Below are 19,273 nucleotides of genomic sequence, written 5' to 3'. Positions count from 1 at the left end.
TCAGTCATTGCAGTAGCTGGAAGCACCTTGGACAGGGCCGCAAGCAGCAGGAGGCCGCTCTTCATAGATTATTGGTGGCTGCTCTAGCATTCTCCTTGATTGTGTGAGTCAGGTCAGAACGGAGCGTGTTTTTTCCGTGCCCTTAATGGGTTATCGCTTCTCGGCCTTTTGGCTAAGATCAAGTGTAGTATCTGTTCTTATCAGTTTAATATCTGATACGCCCCCTATCTGGGGGCCATATATTAAATGGATTTTTAGAACAGGGAGATGGAAGAAGAGCTTGCTCTGTCCACTCCACGCATTGACCTGGTATTGCATTACTTCCAGGACCGGTGCACCTTTCCTAAACTGTTATCCAAAAATAGAAAAGAACTATTTAACTCTTTCGTTTCACTTTGTTTCATTCTTACAGATTCAACAAACTAGTCTTTTGCCTGTGTCTGCACGTCATGCAATCAAATGACAATACCACCACCTGCTGCGCCTCCTGCACTCACCTGCTTGCACTTTGGCACTTCTTAACACTTCATTTGGTTTATGTACGTAACTACTGAAAATAAACAAGATCTGTTTATTTGGTGTCGTCTCGTCTGGTGCCTTATTGTGTCTACATTTGTTTTTCTCCATTTAGGCCTATGTCTGGGATTGAACCCAAATTATATATCATTGGAGTTGAGTTGCAGAGTAATTTGGAAATCAATTGCACAAAGAACGTATTGCATAATGAACGTATGCTACAGTTTGAGCTCTGATTTTCCAACCCACCCAGGTGATGCCACATTTAGATTTTGAATTCGTTTGCGTCTCTTTTTCACTTTTTTGGCACCAAGAAGTGTCAACCAACCACACGGATAGATTGAACTTTTGCACATGGATAGATTGAACTTTTGCAGTCGTGAATTGGCCATCTTTTCATTTGGACAACTTGAATATTTTGCAAACTTTGTCCCCACATAGAAATTTGGGAGACTAGGTTTATGCTTAATCTTTTGAAATTGGCGCTCATTTGGTCAAGCAATTTGTTTCCAATAAATGGTTTTGTTACGGGTTTAAATGTGCCTCTTTCGGCATCGTGCGACCATCAAGAAACCTTTTTGGGTCCCTATTTGCAAGGACAATCAATTGGAGAAAGCATCTCGTGGTCTGTGTCTCCCTCCAATGGACCTCAGCAAGCAAGTGCAATACTTGTAAACATCAGAACACACTGACATCAGAGTAGAATGTTGGTTGTTTGAAAATTAGAATGAGAATGCACCAACATTCTGTGTTCTGACTGTCAACATTCTCTTCTTCCTGAACATTCCGTAGACACTGTGAACATTCCGAGCAATGTTTCTGAGCATTTCAATGAAGGGTTACACTGTCTAATAAACTGCAGGGACACGGCTCGAAGAAAGGAAGGCCGCAAAGCGTCTTTTGGGTGGGTGTGGCAGAGGTTTGCAGGAGGCGGTGCCAATGCAAATCATGCAGCTAGCAAGAGAGTATGGGAAAGAAACCCAGAGCACTTCTGCTTGTAACTAAGCTATGGTAAAGGCAAGTGGTGGGCAACAAAAAAAAAAAAAAAAAAAAAAAAAAAGGCCCTTGCTGTGGGTCAGTCATTGCAGTAGCTGGAAGCACCTTGGACAGGGCCGCAAGCAGCAGGAGGCCGCTCTTCATAGATTATTGGTGGCTGCTCTAGCATTCTCCTTGATTGTGTGAGTCAGGTCAGAACGGAGCGTGTTTTTTCCGTGCCCTTAATGGGTTATCGCTTCTCGGCCTTTTGGCTAAGATCAAGTGTAGTATCTGTTCTTATCAGTTTAATATCTGATACGCCCCCTATCTGGGGGCCATATATTAAATGGATTTTTAGAACAGGGAGATGGAAGAAGAGCTTGCTCTGTCCACTCCACGCATTGACCTGGTATTGCATTACTTCCAGGACCGGTGCACCTTTCCTAAACTGTTATCCAAAAATAGAAAAGAACTATTTAACTCTTTCGTTTCACTTTGTTTCATTCTTACAGATTCAACAAACTAGTCTTTTGCCTGTGTCTGCACGTCATGCAATCAAATGACAATACCACCACCTGCTGCGCCTCCTGCACTCACCTGCTTGCACTTTGGCACTTCTTAACACTTCATTTGGTTTATGTACGTAACTACTGAAAATAAACAAGATCTGTTTATTTGGTGTCGTCTCGTCTGGTGCCTTATTGTGTCTACATTTGTTTTTCTCCATTTAGGCCTATGTCTGGGATTGAACCCAAATTATATATCATTGGAGTTGAGTTGCAGAGTAATTTGGAAATCAATTGCACAAAGAACGTATTGCATAATGAACGTATGCTACAGTTTGAGCTCTGATTTTCCAACCCACCCAGGTGATGCCACATTTAGATTTTGAATTCGTTTGCGTCTCTTTTTCACTTTTTTGGCACCAAGAAGTGTCAACCAACCACACGGATAGATTGAACTTTTGCACATGGATAGATTGAACTTTTGCAGTCGTGAATTGGCCATCTTTTCATTTGGACAACTTGAATATTTTGCAAACTTTGTCCCCACATAGAAATTTGGGAGACTAGGTTTATGCTTAATCTTTTGAAATTGGCGCTCATTTGGTCAAGCAATTTGTTTCCAATAAATGGTTTTGTTACGGGTTTAAATGTGCCTCTTTCGGCATCGTGCGACCATCAAGAAACCTTTTTGGGTCCCTATTTGCAAGGACAATCAATTGGAGAAAGCATCTCGTGGTCTGTGTCTCCCTCCAATGGACCTCAGCAAGCAAGTGCAATACTTGTAAACATCAGAACACACTGACATCAGAGTAGAATGTTGGTTGTTTGAAAATTAGAATGAGAATGCACCAACATTCTGTGTTCTGACTGTCAACATTCTCTTCTTCCTGAACATTCCGTAGACACTGTGAACATTCCGAGCAATGTTTCTGAGCATTTCAATGAAGGGTTACACTGTCTAATAAACTGCAGGGACACGGCTCGAAGAAAGGAAGGCCGCAAAGCGTCTTTTGGGTGGGTGTGGCAGAGGTTTGCAGGAGGCGGTGCCAATGCAAATCATGCAGCTAGCAAGAGAGTATGGGAAAGAAACCCAGAGCACTTCTGCTTGTAACTAAGCTATGGTAAAGGCAAGTGGTGGGCAACAAAAAAAAAAAAAAAAAAAAAAAAAAGGCCCTTGCTGTGGGTCAGTCATTGCAGTAGCTGGAAGCACCTTGGACAGGGCCGCAAGCAGCAGGAGGCCGCTCTTCATAGATTATTGGTGGCTGCTCTAGCATTCTCCTTGATTGTGTGAGTCAGGTCAGAACGGAGCGTGTTTTTTCCGTGCCCTTAATGGGTTATCGCTTCTCGGCCTTTTGGCTAAGATCAAGTGTAGTATCTGTTCTTATCAGTGCTGACTGACTGGACTGTGACTACACTCGGGCTCCAGAGGACCTGCTGCCGCATTTTTTCTGGACCTGCACCGGCCGAGGAAGCTGAAAGAGGACTGCTGAGAGGAAGAAGGATTCGACTTGCCGAGGGTTAGACTTGCTGCTCTGCCCTCTGAAGAAGCGACTGCCAAGCTCCGACCAGCGTCCCCCAGACTGCCGACTGCGACGAGGAAGGACTACAAGTAGCAGAGGGTCAGACTTGTTTGCTCTGCCCTCTGTGAAACCGACCTCCGACCAGCGACGACCAGACCCTGCGACGAGGAAGGACTTCGACCAGCATTGGGCTAGACTTGTTTGCTCTGCCCTCTGCGAAGCCGTCCCCCGACCTCCGACCAGCAGCGACCAGACCCTGCGACCGCGACGAGGAAGGACTTCGACTGGCATTGGGTTAGACTTGTTTGCTCTGCCCTCTGCGAAAGCGACTTCCGACCTCCGACCGCCGCAGACCCTTCTCCAGCCCAACTTCGACCCCGGGCAAGAAGCAGGAGAGATGGCCTCAGCTGCCCCCACCCCGGTGCCAGCCTCAGCCTCCGCTCCAGCCACCTCTGCCAGGAAGAAGGCGGCAAAGAAGGGACCGAAGCCGGCCGAAGCTCTGCCCGACCAGGTCCCATCCACCTCCACCGCCCCTCCAGCAACAGCCACCGAGAAGCCCAGCCAGACCCAGCCCAAGGGTACCCCAGCCTTGGAGCCCTGGATGAGGCAGACCGTCGTGATGAAGCTGAAGGAGGTGGAAGGAAAGATGCCGGACATGACGACGGAGACCTTCGGCAAGAAGATGGTCCTTGAGCAGGGGTTCTCGACTGCTGAAACCCTCAGCATACAGAACTATCTCAAGGGGATCTTTTATGTGACCTTTGCCTCCATTGCAATCTGCAAGAGGTACTGGGAAGCGGTGAAAGCGGCGAGGCCTGAATCCCCTTTCTCTCGCTTTGTGGGCAATTGCCCTATTCAAAGAGAGGAGAGGCGGGTGACGGTTTCAATGCGGAACCCACACACGCCTGGCAAGGACATCGCCACTTTCCTGGGCCGTTTCTGCACGGTGATCAAGGAGCCCTCCAAGATCCTGGACAGGAATGGCTTCTGGACAGGCAAGTGGGCTGTCATCGTCAAGCTCCTAAAAGATAACTGGAGCCCCGATGGAGTTGTGCACCTGCCACAGTTCTTCTCCCTGGGCGCATCTGCAGGATTTCTCAGTTATCCGGACCAGCCGCGGATCTGCAAGACCTGCGGTGGGAAGGACCACATTGGGAGAGACTGCAAGGTGGCAGCCTGCAAGAAGTGCAAGGTGGCGGGACACGACACCAAGGATTGCCCCACCCAGAAGACATGCAACCTCTGTGGGGAGGTGAACCATGTCTACAGAGACTGCCCCAATAGGGCAAAATCCTATGTGGCAGCAGTGACTGGACAAGGCCAGCAGAGGCGCCAGGAGGGTAAGAAACCTTCCACCCCCACCCCACCCCCCCGCACCCGTCCTACCCTTCCTACCCCACCCCTTCCCACCCATCCTACCCCACGCCCTCCTCCCACTGTGACAGCAACTCCCACCCCCACTGCTGGCACAACCCCTCCCCCCTCTCCCTCCCGCTCCCTTCTCCATCCCACTGTCTCTTCCACCCCCCCTGTCTCTCTCCTCTCCGAGGAAGAGTTTCCCCCTCTTGTACCCTCTGCAGGCACTCAACAGTCGAGCAGGAAGCGAAAGGAGTTTGACAGCCCAGCTGCTGACCCCGACCCTTCCAAGAAGTTGGCGGTAGAACAGGTCGAGAACCCTCTTCCACTAGAGGACGAGATGGAGGCGATGGTGGAAAGCCTCGTGGAGGAGGTAGTACCTGACCTTAATGCTGACAACTTAATCGAACAGCTGATCCAGAGCTGTATGCAGCCGCCCCAACAGGGCGACCCAGCAACCGTTCAAGAGGAAGCACCGCCCGACAAGAGTGGTAGCTAAATGTATTTTCCGTGTTCTAACCTTTTTTCTCCCAACTAATGGTGTCTTTTTCCCTTTTTACCATTAATGTGAGGAGTATTAAGGATAAGTTTAGAAGACAGTCTGTGTTTGCATTTTTAGATACTCAGAAATGTGATGTTTACATGTTGCAGGAATGCTCTATTCCTTTTTCCAGGTCTTATAGACATCTGGGCCGGCAGTGGTCTCACGGTCCGTCCTATTGGTCTGGTGGGGGTGAGTGTAAGTCTGCAGGGGTCGCCATTCTTATTAGGGGGAGCCTCTTCACACTAGATTCTGTTCAGGAGCTCGTCTGCGGCAGATTGCTTATCGTAGACGGCTCCTGGGCAGGTGAGCCTATTAGGCTAATCTGTGTGTATGCACCCCCTGGTAAGAACGAGCGTTTGGAGCTTTTCCAGACCCTGCGGCTGCAGCTCGCAACCACTAGGGCAGTAGTGATGGCCGGAGATTTCAACTGCCCCATGGAAGAGGATGGACGCAGCACCTGCAACACTGCTAAGCTTGATTTGACATCTAAACTGCTCATAGAAATGGTAACCGAAGCTTCTCTGCGGGATGCTGTGGGCTCCATGGGGGCTGGCTCCGTGAATTACACGTGGAGCCGCCCCGATGGCTCGGTGCATTCCCGCATTGACTTTGTGTTTACCTCTAGAGCAGTGAAGCAGAACAGGCATGCTATGGTTCCCTGCTTCTTCTCTGACCACAGAGCCATTCTCTTCCAAGGAGACCTGGGCAATGGTTTTCCTCCTGGCCCAGGCTCCTGGAAGTTGAACTGTGCTCTGCTGGAAAGGGAGGAGGTGCTGGCCGAGCTGAAGGATGCCTACATCACATGGAAGAATGATAAATGCTATTTTGAATGCATGAGTGATTGGTGGGAATATGTTAAGGCTAACATTCGCAGTTTCTTTCAGGTCAAAGGAAGACAACAGGCGTGCGACCGAAAGAGGAACTTCAAGGGACTGCAGAGACAACTGCAGTCCCTGCAGGACCTCCAACGGTGCGGCTGGGACGTGAGAGATGATCTGGAGGAGACCAAAAAGAGCCTGAAAGGGCACTTCGAGGAGGAATCCAGACGCATCGTCTTCCGTTCCAAGGTGGAGAACCTGGAGAAGGGTGAGAAATGTAACTCTTTCTTTTTCAGGAAACTCCACTCTGGCCACACGCCCCTGACTGAGCTGCGAGATGAGACCGGTATTCCCAGGCAGGGGAAGGAGGGCGTCATGAAGGTCATCACGGACTACTATGGCGACCTCTACTCCCCAAAGACGACGGACAGTACTGTGGCTGATGAGTTCCTGTCAGGTATCACTAACACTATTGATCCTGCAGGTAAAGCAGCCATGGATGCTCCCTTGGTGTTGGAGGAGTTGCACTCTGCCGCTAAATCCTTTAGGCAGGGCAGGACCCCGGGCAGTGATGGTCTCCCAGCAGAGCTCTATGTAGCGCTGTGGGACCTCATTGGCCCGGACCTGCTCGAGCTGTACAAGGAGATGGTGGTGGAGGGCAAAATGCCTCCTTCACTGAGGGAGGGACTGATCACGATCTTGTATAAGCGTAAGGGGGAGAGATGTGAGCTGAAAAATTGGAGGCCCATCTCTCTCCTGAACGTGGACTACAAGATCCTGGCCAAGGTACTTGCCAACAGGCTGAAGGCTGTCATCGGACAGATCATTCACCCGGACCAGACCTGCGGCATTCCTGGCCGCAGGATTGCAGATAGCCTTGCCCTCCTCAGAGACACGGTCCATTACATCAAGGACCGGAACGTGCATGCGGCTCTGGTCAGCCTTGACCAGGAGAAGGCCTTTGACCGTGTCTCACATGAGTTGATGGGTAGGGTCCTGCAGAGGTTTGGGCTTGGTGAAATGTTTTGCACGTATGTTAACCTGATGTACCTTGATATTCACAGCTCGGTGTTGGTGAACGGCTGGAAGACTGACCCCTTTCCTATTCTATCTGGGGTCAGACAAGGCTGCCCTCTTTCACCTCTTCTTTTTGTTTGTGTTATAGAGCTCCTGGCTGTATGCATCAGACGGAAACCAGAGATCAGAGGGGTCATCGCACCGGGTCCAGACCGTAGAGAGGCCAAGTGCTCGCTGTACATGGACGACGTCACTGTCTTCTGCGCTGACCAGAGTTCGGTGACAGCACTCGTCCAGACCTGCGAGAGCTTCGGCCGAGCTTCAGGGGCAAAAGTCAACTGCGGGAAGTCAGAGGCTATGCTGTTCGGGCAGTGGCACCTGTCATCCTCCGCTCCATTCCCCTTTGCTGTCAAGCCGGACTTCATCAAAATTCTGGGAGTCTGGCTTGGTGGTGAAGGTGCGGCCCTGAAGTGCTGGGACGAAAGACTTGCCACTGTAAGGCAAAAAATTGGACTGTGGAGCCTCAGAGACCTTACCATCGAAGGAAAAGCACTTGTACTGCGCAACGAGATCCTTCCCGTTCTGCAGTACACAGCGCAGGCCTGGCCACCTCTGGTCACGGTCTGCAGGGCCATCACAAGGGCAGTGTTTCACTTCATCTGGGGCTCCAAGATGGACAGAGTAAAGCGGACAGTTATGTACAAGGAGCCCCTCAAAGGTGGAAAGGGAATACCAGATATCCCCACCATGCTGCGAGCCTTCTTTGTTTGCAACTGTATCCGCAGGACTTTGTGTGAGACTGATAATGACTCTGCAGGAAACTCCATGTCTCGCTTTTTCCTCCTACCCCTTTGGAGGGCCCTAGGCTGGGCTAAGTGGGACAGCTCCATCCCTTACAACTGGAACACTCCCTGGTTCTACCTGGACGTGTCCAAGTTTGTGAGGGAGCACCAACTGGAGGGAGTTAAACCTGACTTGTGGAAACCAAAGACTATCCACAAGCTCATCAGAGCAAAAGACGTCATGGAGCCTATTCCAGGGCTCCCTTCAGCAACTGCCAAGCAGGTATGGGACAATGTGGCCTCCAAAAGGCTCACAAATAGACACAAGGACATGTCATGGATGGCAATCCAAGGGGGTCTGCCCCTAAGGACATTCATGCACTCCCGTAACCTGTGCAGGTACAGACATTGCCCCTGGTGCATCTCTCACGAGGAAACAGCTATGCACTTGTTTTGGGACTGTACTTATGCACAGTTGTTGTTAGATGCCCTGGAAAATGAACTCAAAGACTGTGTGCCAAGGAGCAACCTTTCGTACCACTCGGTACTTTACGGACTGTTTCCTGGCACCCACACCTATGGGGCAATCCAGGAGGCCTGGCGCCTTATGAACTGTGTTAAGGACGCTTTGTGGCTTGCCAGGAATCGCCTCATTCTGCGGAGGGAGAGGATGTCTATCCAGGACTGTCGCAGGCTGATTCACAGCCTGCTAAGAGACTATTCCATCATGGACAGCCCTGAGGAAGAAGAGGACTAAACCCCCCTTCTTCTGCCCCCTCCCCCCATGCTTGATTGTCCAACAAGGACTGGGACAGTGGCCCCTTCCCCCATTTTTCACAGAGACTGATGTTTTGTTGATATGTCTTTCTATTTATTTACCCTTCCCATATATGTGTCTGTCTTTCAATAAAAACTTCAGTTCTGTGATTCCCCCCTCCCTTCCCCTCTACCCTCCACACCCATAGACCTTGTTGATTGTTGTTTTTGTTTAAGTAGTGAATGAATAATGCAAAGTATTATGTATAGTATAGGATGCCTTGTGCTATATGTTTTGCAATGCATTATATTGTATGTTTGATTATGTTTGATAGTGTATTGGGTTTAGGCTGTGCTGCGACACAGTACACTTGTATGTGTGATTTATGTATGTTTTTTGCCATCTTTATGTTAATAAAGAATGCTTTTTTCAATCAAAAAAATCTGTTCTTATCAGTTTAATATCTGATACGCCCCCTATCTGGGGGCCATATATTAAATGGATTTTTAGAACAGGGAGATGGAAGAAGAGCTTGCTCTGTCCACTCCACGCATTGACCTGGTATTGCATTACTTCCAGGACCGGTGCACCTTTCCTAAACTGTTATCCAAAAATAGAAAAGAACTATTTAACTCTTTCGTTTCACTTTGTTTCATTCTTACAGATTCAACAAACTAGTCTTTTGCCTGTGTCTGCACGTCATGCAATCAAATGACAATACCACCACCTGCTGCGCCTCCTGCACTCACCTGCTTGCACTTTGGCACTTCTTAACACTTCATTTGGTTTATGTACGTAACTACTGAAAATAAACAAGATCTGTTTATTTGGTGTCGTCTCGTCTGGTGCCTTATTGTGTCTACATTTGTTTTTCTCCATTTAGGCCTATGTCTGGGATTGAACCCAAATTATATATCATTGGAGTTGAGTTGCAGAGTAATTTGGAAATCAATTGCACAAAGAACGTATTGCATAATGAACGTATGCTACAGTTTGAGCTCTGATTTTCCAACCCACCCAGGTGATGCCACATTTAGATTTTGAATTCGTTTGCGTCTCTTTTTCACTTTTTTGGCACCAAGAAGTGTCAACCAACCACACGGATAGATTGAACTTTTGCACATGGATAGATTGAACTTTTGCAGTCGTGAATTGGCCATCTTTTCATTTGGACAACTTGAATATTTTGCAAACTTTGTCCCCACATAGAAATTTGGGAGACTAGGTTTATGCTTAATCTTTTGAAATTGGCGCTCATTTGGTCAAGCAATTTGTTTCCAATAAATGGTTTTGTTACGGGTTTAAATGTGCCTCTTTCGGCATCGTGCGACCATCAAGAAACCTTTTTGGGTCCCTATTTGCAAGGACAATCAATTGGAGAAAGCATCTCGTGGTCTGTGTCTCCCTCCAATGGACCTCAGCAAGCAAGTGCAATACTTGTAAACATCAGAACACACTGACATCAGAGTAGAATGTTGGTTGTTTGAAAATTAGAATGAGAATGCACCAACATTCTGTGTTCTGACTGTCAACATTCTCTTCTTCCTGAACATTCCGTAGACACTGTGAACATTCCGAGCAATGTTTCTGAGCATTTCAATGAAGGGTTACACTGTCTAATAAACTGCAGGGACACGGCTCGAAGAAAGGAAGGCCGCAAAGCGTCTTTTGGGTGGGTGTGGCAGAGGTTTGCAGGAGGCGGTGCCAATGCAAATCATGCAGCTAGCAAGAGAGTATGGGAAAGAAACCCAGAGCACTTCTGCTTGTAACTAAGCTATGGTAAAGGCAAGTGGTGGGCAACAAAAAAAAAAAAAAAAAAAAAAAAAAGGCCCTTGCTGTGGGTCAGTCATTGCAGTAGCTGGAAGCACCTTGGACAGGGCCGCAAGCAGCAGGAGGCCGCTCTTCATAGATTATTGGTGGCTGCTCTAGCATTCTCCTTGATTGTGTGAGTCAGGTCAGAACGGAGCGTGTTTTTTCCGTGCCCTTAATGGGTTATCGCTTCTCGGCCTTTTGGCTAAGATCAAGTGTAGTATCTGTTCTTGGGAAACATGGGGTGGAGTACCTGTTCTGCCTCCAGAGGTTTGGATGTCGCTTCTGGGGGAGAATGGGGAAAAACCCTGTGGAGTACTGTGCTGGGGGAGGACTGACTCCTGGTAGAGAGTGGGGAAACACTCGGCGCTAGTATCCGCTGTCCTAAAAGGGGGCGAAGGAGGCCCCTGCGTTGGAGCGGAGAACGGCCGGGGCGTAGTACTCACTCTCTTAAGGGTGGTTGGTCCAGTACCCTGGCAGGGAACGGAGAAACACTTGGTCTTGCCAGGGCCGGGAGCAGCCTGAAGCCCGAGGTGCCTGTGCCCCTGGTATGGCAGAGCCAGGGGTGCCTGAAAATGCACGGGTATTGGTCACACCCATTGCACTAGTACGGCACTTTGCACTTGCACTTCACCTACTTCTGTCTGCACTTTCCTTTGCCCCGGCCTTTTGGCTAGGGCAAGGATAATTTTTATTTTTCCCACGGCCTGTAAGGCTGGGGTCTTATTTATTTATTTTACACGTGTGTTTGCACTTTTTTTGCACCTTCACTACACATTTTTATGTTATTTGTGTGTTGTGTCACGTGTTTTGATGGGGTTTAGGTGAGACCCTTATGGGCCACCTCTCCCCTTGTAGCCATGGCCCTCTCCTTTTGGGGAGGGCTGAAGGTTTTGTTCGTTCCCCAGGGGGAAGCTTCGGCCAACCCTGGGGAGAAAGGGACGACCCCGAGCCGTGAGGCGGAGGGAAGTCTGAAGACCCTTGCCCCCTAAGGGGCCTTTTGGCTCCGGGGGTCGGGGACTCAAGGGGTCTCCTCAAGCTTCGGCGAGGGGAGATCCGAAGACCCTTTTCTCCTCAGTTGACCTTTTGGCTCTGAGGAGTTGGGGAGTAACGGGGCCCTTCTCCTTTTGGAGAGGGTCCAAGGTCCTATGCCCCCAGCACAGTTTTGCACTGTTTTCCACTGGGTGTTTGAAGCCATTGCACCTCGGGCTTCTGAAAAAAGAAAAAAAAAAAAAAAAAAATCTGTTCTTATCAGTTTAATATCTGATACGCCCCCTATCTGGGGGCCATATATTAAATGGATTTTTAGAACAGGGAGATGGAAGAAGAGCTTGCTCTGTCCACTCCACGCATTGACCTGGTATTGCATTACTTCCAGGACCGGTGCACCTTTCCTAAACTGTTATCCAAAAATAGAAAAGAACTATTTAACTCTTTCGTTTCACTTTGTTTCATTCTTACAGATTCAACAAACTAGTCTTTTGCCTGTGTCTGCACGTCATGCAATCAAATGACAATACCACCACCTGCTGCGCCTCCTGCACTCACCTGCTTGCACTTTGGCACTTCTTAACACTTCATTTGGTTTATGTACGTAACTACTGAAAATAAACAAGATCTGTTTATTTGGTGTCGTCTCGTCTGGTGCCTTATTGTGTCTACATTTGTTTTTCTCCATTTAGGCCTATGTCTGGGATTGAACCCAAATTATATATCATTGGAGTTGAGTTGCAGAGTAATTTGGAAATCAATTGCACAAAGAACGTATTGCATAATGAACGTATGCTACAGTTTGAGCTCTGATTTTCCAACCCACCCAGGTGATGCCACATTTAGATTTTGAATTCGTTTGCGTCTCTTTTTCACTTTTTTGGCACCAAGAAGTGTCAACCAACCACACGGATAGATTGAACTTTTGCACATGGATAGATTGAACTTTTGCAGTCGTGAATTGGCCATCTTTTCATTTGGACAACTTGAATATTTTGCAAACTTTGTCCCCACATAGAAATTTGGGAGACTAGGTTTATGCTTAATCTTTTGAAATTGGCGCTCATTTGGTCAAGCAATTTGTTTCCAATAAATGGTTTTGTTACGGGTTTAAATGTGCCTCTTTCGGCATCGTGCGACCATCAAGAAACCTTTTTGGGTCCCTATTTGCAAGGACAATCAATTGGAGAAAGCATCTCGTGGTCTGTGTCTCCCTCCAATGGACCTCAGCAAGCAAGTGCAATACTTGTAAACATCAGAACACACTGACATCAGAGTAGAATGTTGGTTGTTTGAAAATTAGAATGAGAATGCACCAACATTCTGTGTTCTGACTGTCAACATTCTCTTCTTCCTGAACATTCCGTAGACACTGTGAACATTCCGAGCAATGTTTCTGAGCATTTCAATGAAGGGTTACACTGTCTAATAAACTGCAGGGACACGGCTCGAAGAAAGGAAGGCCGCAAAGCGTCTTTTGGGTGGGTGTGGCAGAGGTTTGCAGGAGGCGGTGCCAATGCAAATCATGCAGCTAGCAAGAGAGTATGGGAAAGAAACCCAGAGCACTTCTGCTTGTAACTAAGCTATGGTAAAGGCAAGTGGTGGGCAACAAAAAAAAAAAAAAAAAAAAAAAAAAGGCCCTTGCTGTGGGTCAGTCATTGCAGTAGCTGGAAGCACCTTGGACAGGGCCGCAAGCAGCAGGAGGCCGCTCTTCATAGATTATTGGTGGCTGCTCTAGCATTCTCCTTGATTGTGTGAGTCAGGTCAGAACGGAGCGTGTTTTTTCCGTGCCCTTAATGGGTTATCGCTTCTCGGCCTTTTGGCTAAGATCAAGTGTAGTATCTGTTCTTATCAGTGCTGACTGACTGGACTGTGACTACACTCGGGCTCCAGAGGACTTGCTGCCGCATTTTTTTCTGGACCTGCACCGGCCGAGGAAGCTGAAAGAGGACTGCTGAGAGGAAGAAGGATTCGACTTGCCGAGGGTTAGACTTGCTGCTCTGCCCTCTGAAGAAGCGACTGCCAAGCTCCGACCAGCGTCCCCCAGACTGCCGACTGCGACGAGGAAGGACTACAAGTAGCAGAGGGTCAGACTTGTTTGCTCTGCCCTCTGTGAAACCGACCTCCGACCAGCGACGACCAGACCCTGCGACGAGGAAGGACTTCGACCAGCATTGGGCTAGACTTGTTTGCTCTGCCCTCTGCGAAGCCGTCCCCCGACCTCCGACCAGCGGCGACCAGACCCTGCGACCGCGACGAGGAAGGACTTCGACTGGCATTGGGTTAGACTTGTTTGCTCTGCCCTCTGCGAAAGCGACTTCCGACCTCCGACCGCCGCAGACCCTTCTCCAGCCCAACTTCGACCCCGGGCAAGAAGCAGGAGAGATGGCCTCAGCTGCCCCCACCCCGGTGCCAGCCTCAGCCTCCGCTCCAGCCACCTCTGCCAGGAAGAAGGCGGCAAAGAAGGGACCGAAGCCGGCCGAAGCTCTGCCCGACCAGGTCCCATCCACCTCCACCGCCCCTCCAGCAACAGCCACCGAGAAGCCCAGCCAGACCCAGCCCAAGGGTACCCCAGCCTTGGAGCCCTGGATGAGGCAGACCGTCGTGATGAAGCTGAAGGAGGTGGAAGGAAAGATGCCGGACATGACGACGGAGACCTTCGGCAAGAAGATGGTCCTTGAGCAGGGGTTCTCGACTGCTGAAACCCTCAGCATACAGAACTATCTCAAGGGGATCTTTTATGTGACCTTTGCCTCCATTGCAATCTGCAAGAGGTACTGGGAAGCGGTGAAAGCGGCGAGGCCTGAATCCCCTTTCTCTCGCTTTGTGGGCAATTGCCCTATTCAAAGAGAGGAGAGGCGGGTGACGGTTTCAATGCGGAACCCACACACGCCTGGCAAGGACATCGCCACTTTCCTGGGCCGTTTCTGCACGGTGATCAAGGAGCCCTCCAAGATCCTGGACAGGAATGGCTTCTGGACAGGCAAGTGGGCTGTCATCGTCAAGCTCCTAAAAGATAACTGGAGCCCCGATGGAGTTGTGCACCTGCCACAGTTCTTCTCCCTGGGCGCATCTGCAGGATTTCTCAGTTATCCGGACCAGCCGCGGATCTGCAAGACCTGCGGTGGGAAGGACCACATTGGGAGAGACTGCAAGGTGGCAGCCTGCAAGAAGTGCAAGGTGGCGGGACACGACACCAAGGATTGCCCCACCCAGAAGACATGCAACCTCTGTGGGGAGGTGAACCATGTCTACAGAGACTGCCCCAATAGGGCAAAATCCTATGTGGCAGCAGTGACTGGACAAGGCCAGCAGAGGCGCCAGGAGGGTAAGAAACCTTCCACCCCCACCCCACCCCCCCGCACCCGTCCTACCCTTCCTACCCCACCCCTTCCCACCCATCCTACCCCACGCCCTCCTCCCACTGTGACAGCAACTCCCACCCCCACTGCTGGCACAACCCCTCCCCCCTCTCCCTCCCGCTCCCTTCTCCATCCCACTGTCTCTTCCACCCCCCCTGTCTCTCTCCTCTCCGAGGAAGAGTTTCCCCCTCTTGTACCCTCTGCAGGCACTCAACAGTCGAGCAGGAAGCGAAAGGAGTTTGACAGCCCAGCTGCTGACCCCGACCCTTCCAAGAAGTTGGCGGTAGAACAGGTCGAGAACCCTCTTCCACTAGAGGACGAGATGGAGGCGATGGTGGAAAGCCTCGTGGAGGAGGTAGTACCTGACCTTAATGCTGACAACTTAATCGAACAGCTGATCCAGAGCTGTATGCAGCCGCCCCAACAGGGCGACCCAGCAACCGTTCAAGAGGAAGCACCGCCCGACAAGAGTGGTAGCTAAATGTATTTTCCGTGTCCTAACCTTTTTTCTCCCAACTAATGGTGTCTTTTTCCCTTTTTACCATTAATGTGAGGAGTATTAAGGATAAGTTTAGAAGACAGTCTGTGTTTGCATTTTTAGATACTCAGAAATGTGATGTTTACATGTTGCAGGAATGCTCTATTCCTTTTTCCAGGTCTTATAGACATCTGGGCCGGCAGTGGTCTCACGGTCCGTCCTATTGGTCTGGTGGGGGTGAGTGTAAGTCTGCAGGGGTCGCCATTCTTATTAGGGGGAGCCTCTTCACACTAGATTCTGTTCAGGAGCTCGTCTGCGGCAGATTGCTTATCGTAGACGGCTCCTGGGCAGGTGAGCCTATTAGGCTAATCTGTGTGTATGCACCCCCTGGTAAGAACGAGCGTTTGGAGCTTTTCCAGACCCTGCGGCTGCAGCTCGCAACCACTAGGGCAGTAGTGATGGCCGGAGATTTCAACTGCCCCATGGAAGAGGATGGACGCAGCACCTGCAACACTGCTAAGCTTGATTTGACATCTAAACTGCTCATAGAAATGGTAACCGAAGCTTCTCTGCGGGATGCTGTGGGCTCCATGGGGGCTGGCTCCGTGAATTACACGTGGAGCCGCCCCGATGGCTCGGTGCATTCCCGCATTGACTTTGTGTTTACCTCTAGAGCAGTGAAGCAGAACAGGCATGCTATGGTTCCCTGCTTCTTCTCTGACCACAGAGCCATTCTCTTCCAAGGAGACCTGGGCAATGGTTTTCCTCCTGGCCCAGGCTCCTGGAAGTTGAACTGTGCTCTGCTGGAAAGGGAGGAGGTGCTGGCCGAGCTGAAGGATGCCTACATCACATGGAAGAATGATAAATGCTATTTTGAACGCATGAGTGATTGGTGGGAATATGTTAAGGCTAACATTCGCAGTTTCTTTCAGGTCAAAGGAAGACAACAGGCGTGCGACCGAAAGAGGAACTTCAAGGGACTGCAGAGACAACTGCAGTCCCTGCAGGACCTCCAACGGTGCGGCTGGGACGTGAGAGATGATCTGGAGGAGACCAAAAAGAGCCTGAAAGGGCACTTCGAGGAGGAATCCAGACGCATCGTCTTCCGTTCCAAGGTGGAGAACCTGGAGAAGGGTGAGAAATGTAACTCTTTCTTTTTCAGGAAACTCCACTCTGGCCACACGCCCCTGACTGAGCTGCGAGATGAGACCGGTATTCCCAGGCAGGGGAAGGAGGGCGTCATGAAGGTCATCACGGACTACTATGGCGACCTCTACTCCCCAAAGACGACGGACAGTACTGTGGCTGATGAGTTCCTGTCAGGTATCACTAACACTATTGATCCTGCAGGTAAAGCAGCCATGGATGCTCCCTTGGTGTTGGAGGAGTTGCACTCTGCCGCTAAATCCTTTAGGCAGGGCAGGACCCCGGGCAGTGATGGTCTCCCAGCAGAGCTCTATGTAGCGCTGTGGGACCTCATTGGCCCGGACCTGCTCGAGCTGTACAAGGAGATGGTGGTGGAGGGCAAAATGCCTCCTTCACTGAGGGAGGGACTGATCACGATCTTGTATAAGCGTAAGGGGGAGAGATGTGAGCTGAAAAATTGGAGGCCCATCTCTCTCCTGAACGTGGACTACAAGATCCTGGCCAAGGTACTTGCCAACAGGCTGAAGGCTGTCATCGGACAGATCATTCACCCGGACCAGACCTGCGGCATTCCTGGCCGCAGGATTGCAGATAGCCTTGCCCTCCTCAGAGACACGGTCCATTACATCAAGGACCGGAACGTGCATGCGGCTCTGGTCAGCCTTGACCAGGAGAAGGCCTTTGACCGTGTCTCACATGAGTTGATGGGTAGGGTCCTGCAGAGGTTTGGGCTTGGTGAAATGTTTTGCACGTATGTTAACCTGATGTACCTTGATATTCACAGCTCGGTGTTGGTGAACGGCTGGAAGACTGACCCCTTTCCTATTCTATCTGGGGTCAGACAAGGCTGCCCTCTTTCACCTCTTCTTTTTGTTTGTGTTATAGAGCTCCTGGCTGTATGCATCAGACGGAAACCAGAGATCAGAGGGGTCATCGCACCGGGTCCAGACCGTAGAGAGGCCAAGTGCTCGCTGTACATGGACGACGTCACTGTCTTCTGCGCTGACCAGAGTTCGGTGACAGCACTCGTCCAGACCTGCGAGAGCTTCGGCCGAGCTTCAGGGGCAAAAGTCAACTGCGGGAAGTCAGAGGCTATGCTGTTCGGGCAGTGGCACCTGTCATCCTCCGCTCCATTCCCCTTTGCTGTCAAGCCGGACTTCATCAAAATTCTGGGAGTCTGGCTTGGTGGTGAGGGTGCGGCCCTGAAGTGCTGGGACGAAAGACTTGCCACTGTAAGGCAAAAAATTGGACTGTGGAGCCTCAGAGACCTTACCATCGAAGGAAAAGCACTTGTACTGCGCAACGAGATCCTTCCCGTTCTGCAGTACACAGCGCAGGCCTGGCCACCTCTGGTCACGGTCTGCAGGGCCATCACAAGGGCAGTGTTTCACTTCATCTGGGGCTCCAAGATGGACAGAGTAAAGCGGACAGTTATGTACAAGGAGCCCCTCAAAGGTGGAAAGGGAATACCAGATATCCCCACCATGCTGCGAGCCTTCTTTGTTTGCAACTGTATCCGCAGGACTTTGTGTGAGACTGATAATGACTCTGCAGGAAACTCCATGTCTCGCTTTTTCCTCCTACCCCTTTGGAGGGCCCTAGGCTGGGCTAAGTGGGACAGCTCCATCCCTTACAACTGGAACACTCCCTGGTTCTACCTGGATGTGTCCAAGTTTGTGAGGGAGCACCAACTGGAGGGAGTTAAACCTGACTTGTGGAAACCAAAGACTATCCACAAGCTCATCAGAGCAAAAGACGTCATGGAGCCTATTCCAGGGCTCCCTTCAGCAACTGCCAAGCAGGTATGGGACAATGTGGCCTCCAAAAGGCTCACAAATAGACACAAGGACATGTCATGGATGGCAATCCAAGGGGGTCTGCCCCTAAGGACATTCATGCACTCCCGTAACCTGTGCAGGTACAGACATTGCCCCTGGTGCATCTCTCACGAGGAAACAGCTATGCACTTGTTTTGGGACTGTACTTATGCACAGTTGTTGTTAGATGCCCTGGAAAATGAACTCAAAGACTGTGTGCCAAGGAGCAACCTTTCGTACCACTCAGTACTTTACGGACTGTTTCCTGGCACCCACACCTATGGGGCAATCCAGGAGGCCTGGCGCCTTATGAACTGTGTTAAGGACGCTTTGTGGCTTGCCAGGAATCGCCTCATTCTGCGGAGGGAGAGGATGTCTATCCAGGACTGTCGCAGGCTGATTCACAGCCTGCTAAGAGACTATTCCATCATGGACAGCCCTGAGGAAGAAGAGGACTAAACCCCCCTTCTTCTGCCCCCTCCCCCCATGCTTGATTGTCCAACAAGGACTGGGACAGTGGCCCCTTCCCCCATTTTTCACAGAGACTGATGTTTTGTTGATATGTCTTTCTATTTATTTACCCTTCCCATATATGTGTCTGTCTTTCAATAAAAACTTCAGTTCTGTGATTCCCCCCTCCCTTCCCCTCTACCCTCCACACCCATAGACCTTGTTGATTGTTGTTTTTGTCTAAGTAGTGAATGAATAATGCAAAGTATTATGTATAGTATAGGATGCCTTGTGCTATATGTTTTGCAATGCATTATATTGTATGTTTGATTATGTTTGATAGTGTATTGGGTTTAGGCTGTGCTGCGACACAGTACACTTGTATGTGTGATTTATGTATGTTTTTTGCCATCTTTATGTTAATAAAGAA

The 19,273-nt window shown here is 50.0% G+C and overlaps 2 protein-coding genes, 4 non-coding genes and 4 pseudogenes across 6 annotated transcripts in view; all 10 read left to right on the top strand.

Moving 5' to 3' along the window:
• Positions 1 to 152: 152 nt before the first annotated feature.
• LOC148542616 (U2 spliceosomal RNA) lies at positions 153 to 343 on the top strand. Its single transcript, XR_015877952.1, has one exon. It is a non-coding gene; the product is annotated as a U2 spliceosomal RNA (small nuclear RNA).
• Positions 344 to 1,743: 1,400 nt separating this feature from the next.
• LOC148542615 (U2 spliceosomal RNA) lies at positions 1,744 to 1,934 on the top strand. The gene has a single exon (XR_015877950.1). It is a non-coding gene; the product is annotated as a U2 spliceosomal RNA (small nuclear RNA).
• A 1,399-nt stretch (positions 1,935 to 3,333) lies between these two features.
• Positions 3,334 to 3,433, top strand: LOC148542614 (U2 spliceosomal RNA; annotated as a pseudogene).
• A 970-nt stretch (positions 3,434 to 4,403) lies between these two features.
• On the top strand, positions 4,404 to 11,592 carry LOC148542611 (uncharacterized). The gene is made up of 3 exons (XM_088468517.1): positions 4,404 to 5,298; positions 6,720 to 7,466; positions 11,459 to 11,592. Exons 1-3 carry the CDS (start codon positions 4,404 to 4,406, stop codon positions 11,590 to 11,592), a joined length of 1,776 nt encoding a protein of 591 aa, XP_088324643.1.
• Positions 9,211 to 9,386, top strand: LOC148542613 (U2 spliceosomal RNA; annotated as a pseudogene).
• Positions 10,786 to 10,858, top strand: LOC148542612 (U2 spliceosomal RNA; annotated as a pseudogene).
• Positions 11,593 to 11,805: 213 nt separating the features above from the next.
• LOC148542610 (U2 spliceosomal RNA) lies at positions 11,806 to 11,994 on the top strand. Its single transcript, XR_015877890.1, has one exon. It is a non-coding gene; the product is annotated as a U2 spliceosomal RNA (small nuclear RNA).
• Positions 11,995 to 13,393: 1,399 nt separating this feature from the next.
• Positions 13,394 to 13,505, top strand: LOC148542609 (U2 spliceosomal RNA; annotated as a pseudogene).
• A 959-nt stretch (positions 13,506 to 14,464) lies between these two features.
• LOC148542603 (uncharacterized) overlaps positions 14,465 to 19,273 on the top strand; it is an 11,968-nt gene continuing 7,159 nt past the window's right edge. Inside the window, exons 1-2 of the mRNA XM_088468516.1 lie at positions 14,465 to 15,359; positions 16,781 to 17,527. Coding sequence (XP_088324642.1) covers positions 14,465 to 15,359; positions 16,781 to 17,527 — 1,642 coding nt within the window. The remainder of the gene's footprint in view (positions 15,360 to 16,780; positions 17,528 to 19,273) is intronic.
• LOC148542608 (U2 spliceosomal RNA) overlaps positions 19,272 to 19,273 on the top strand; it is a 184-nt gene continuing 182 nt past the window's right edge. The window contains exon 1 of the small nuclear RNA XR_015877875.1: positions 19,272 to 19,273. This exon is cut by the window's right edge and continues 182 nt beyond it. This is a non-coding gene — a small nuclear RNA (U2 spliceosomal RNA).

Source organism: Taudactylus pleione, unplaced genomic scaffold, assembly GCF_031769625.1.
Source record: "Taudactylus pleione unplaced genomic scaffold, aTauple2 ptg000012l, whole genome shotgun sequence".
NCBI lineage: Eukaryota > Metazoa > Chordata > Amphibia > Anura > Myobatrachidae > Taudactylus > Taudactylus pleione.
This window is presented reverse-complemented; position numbering and strand designations above follow the sequence as displayed.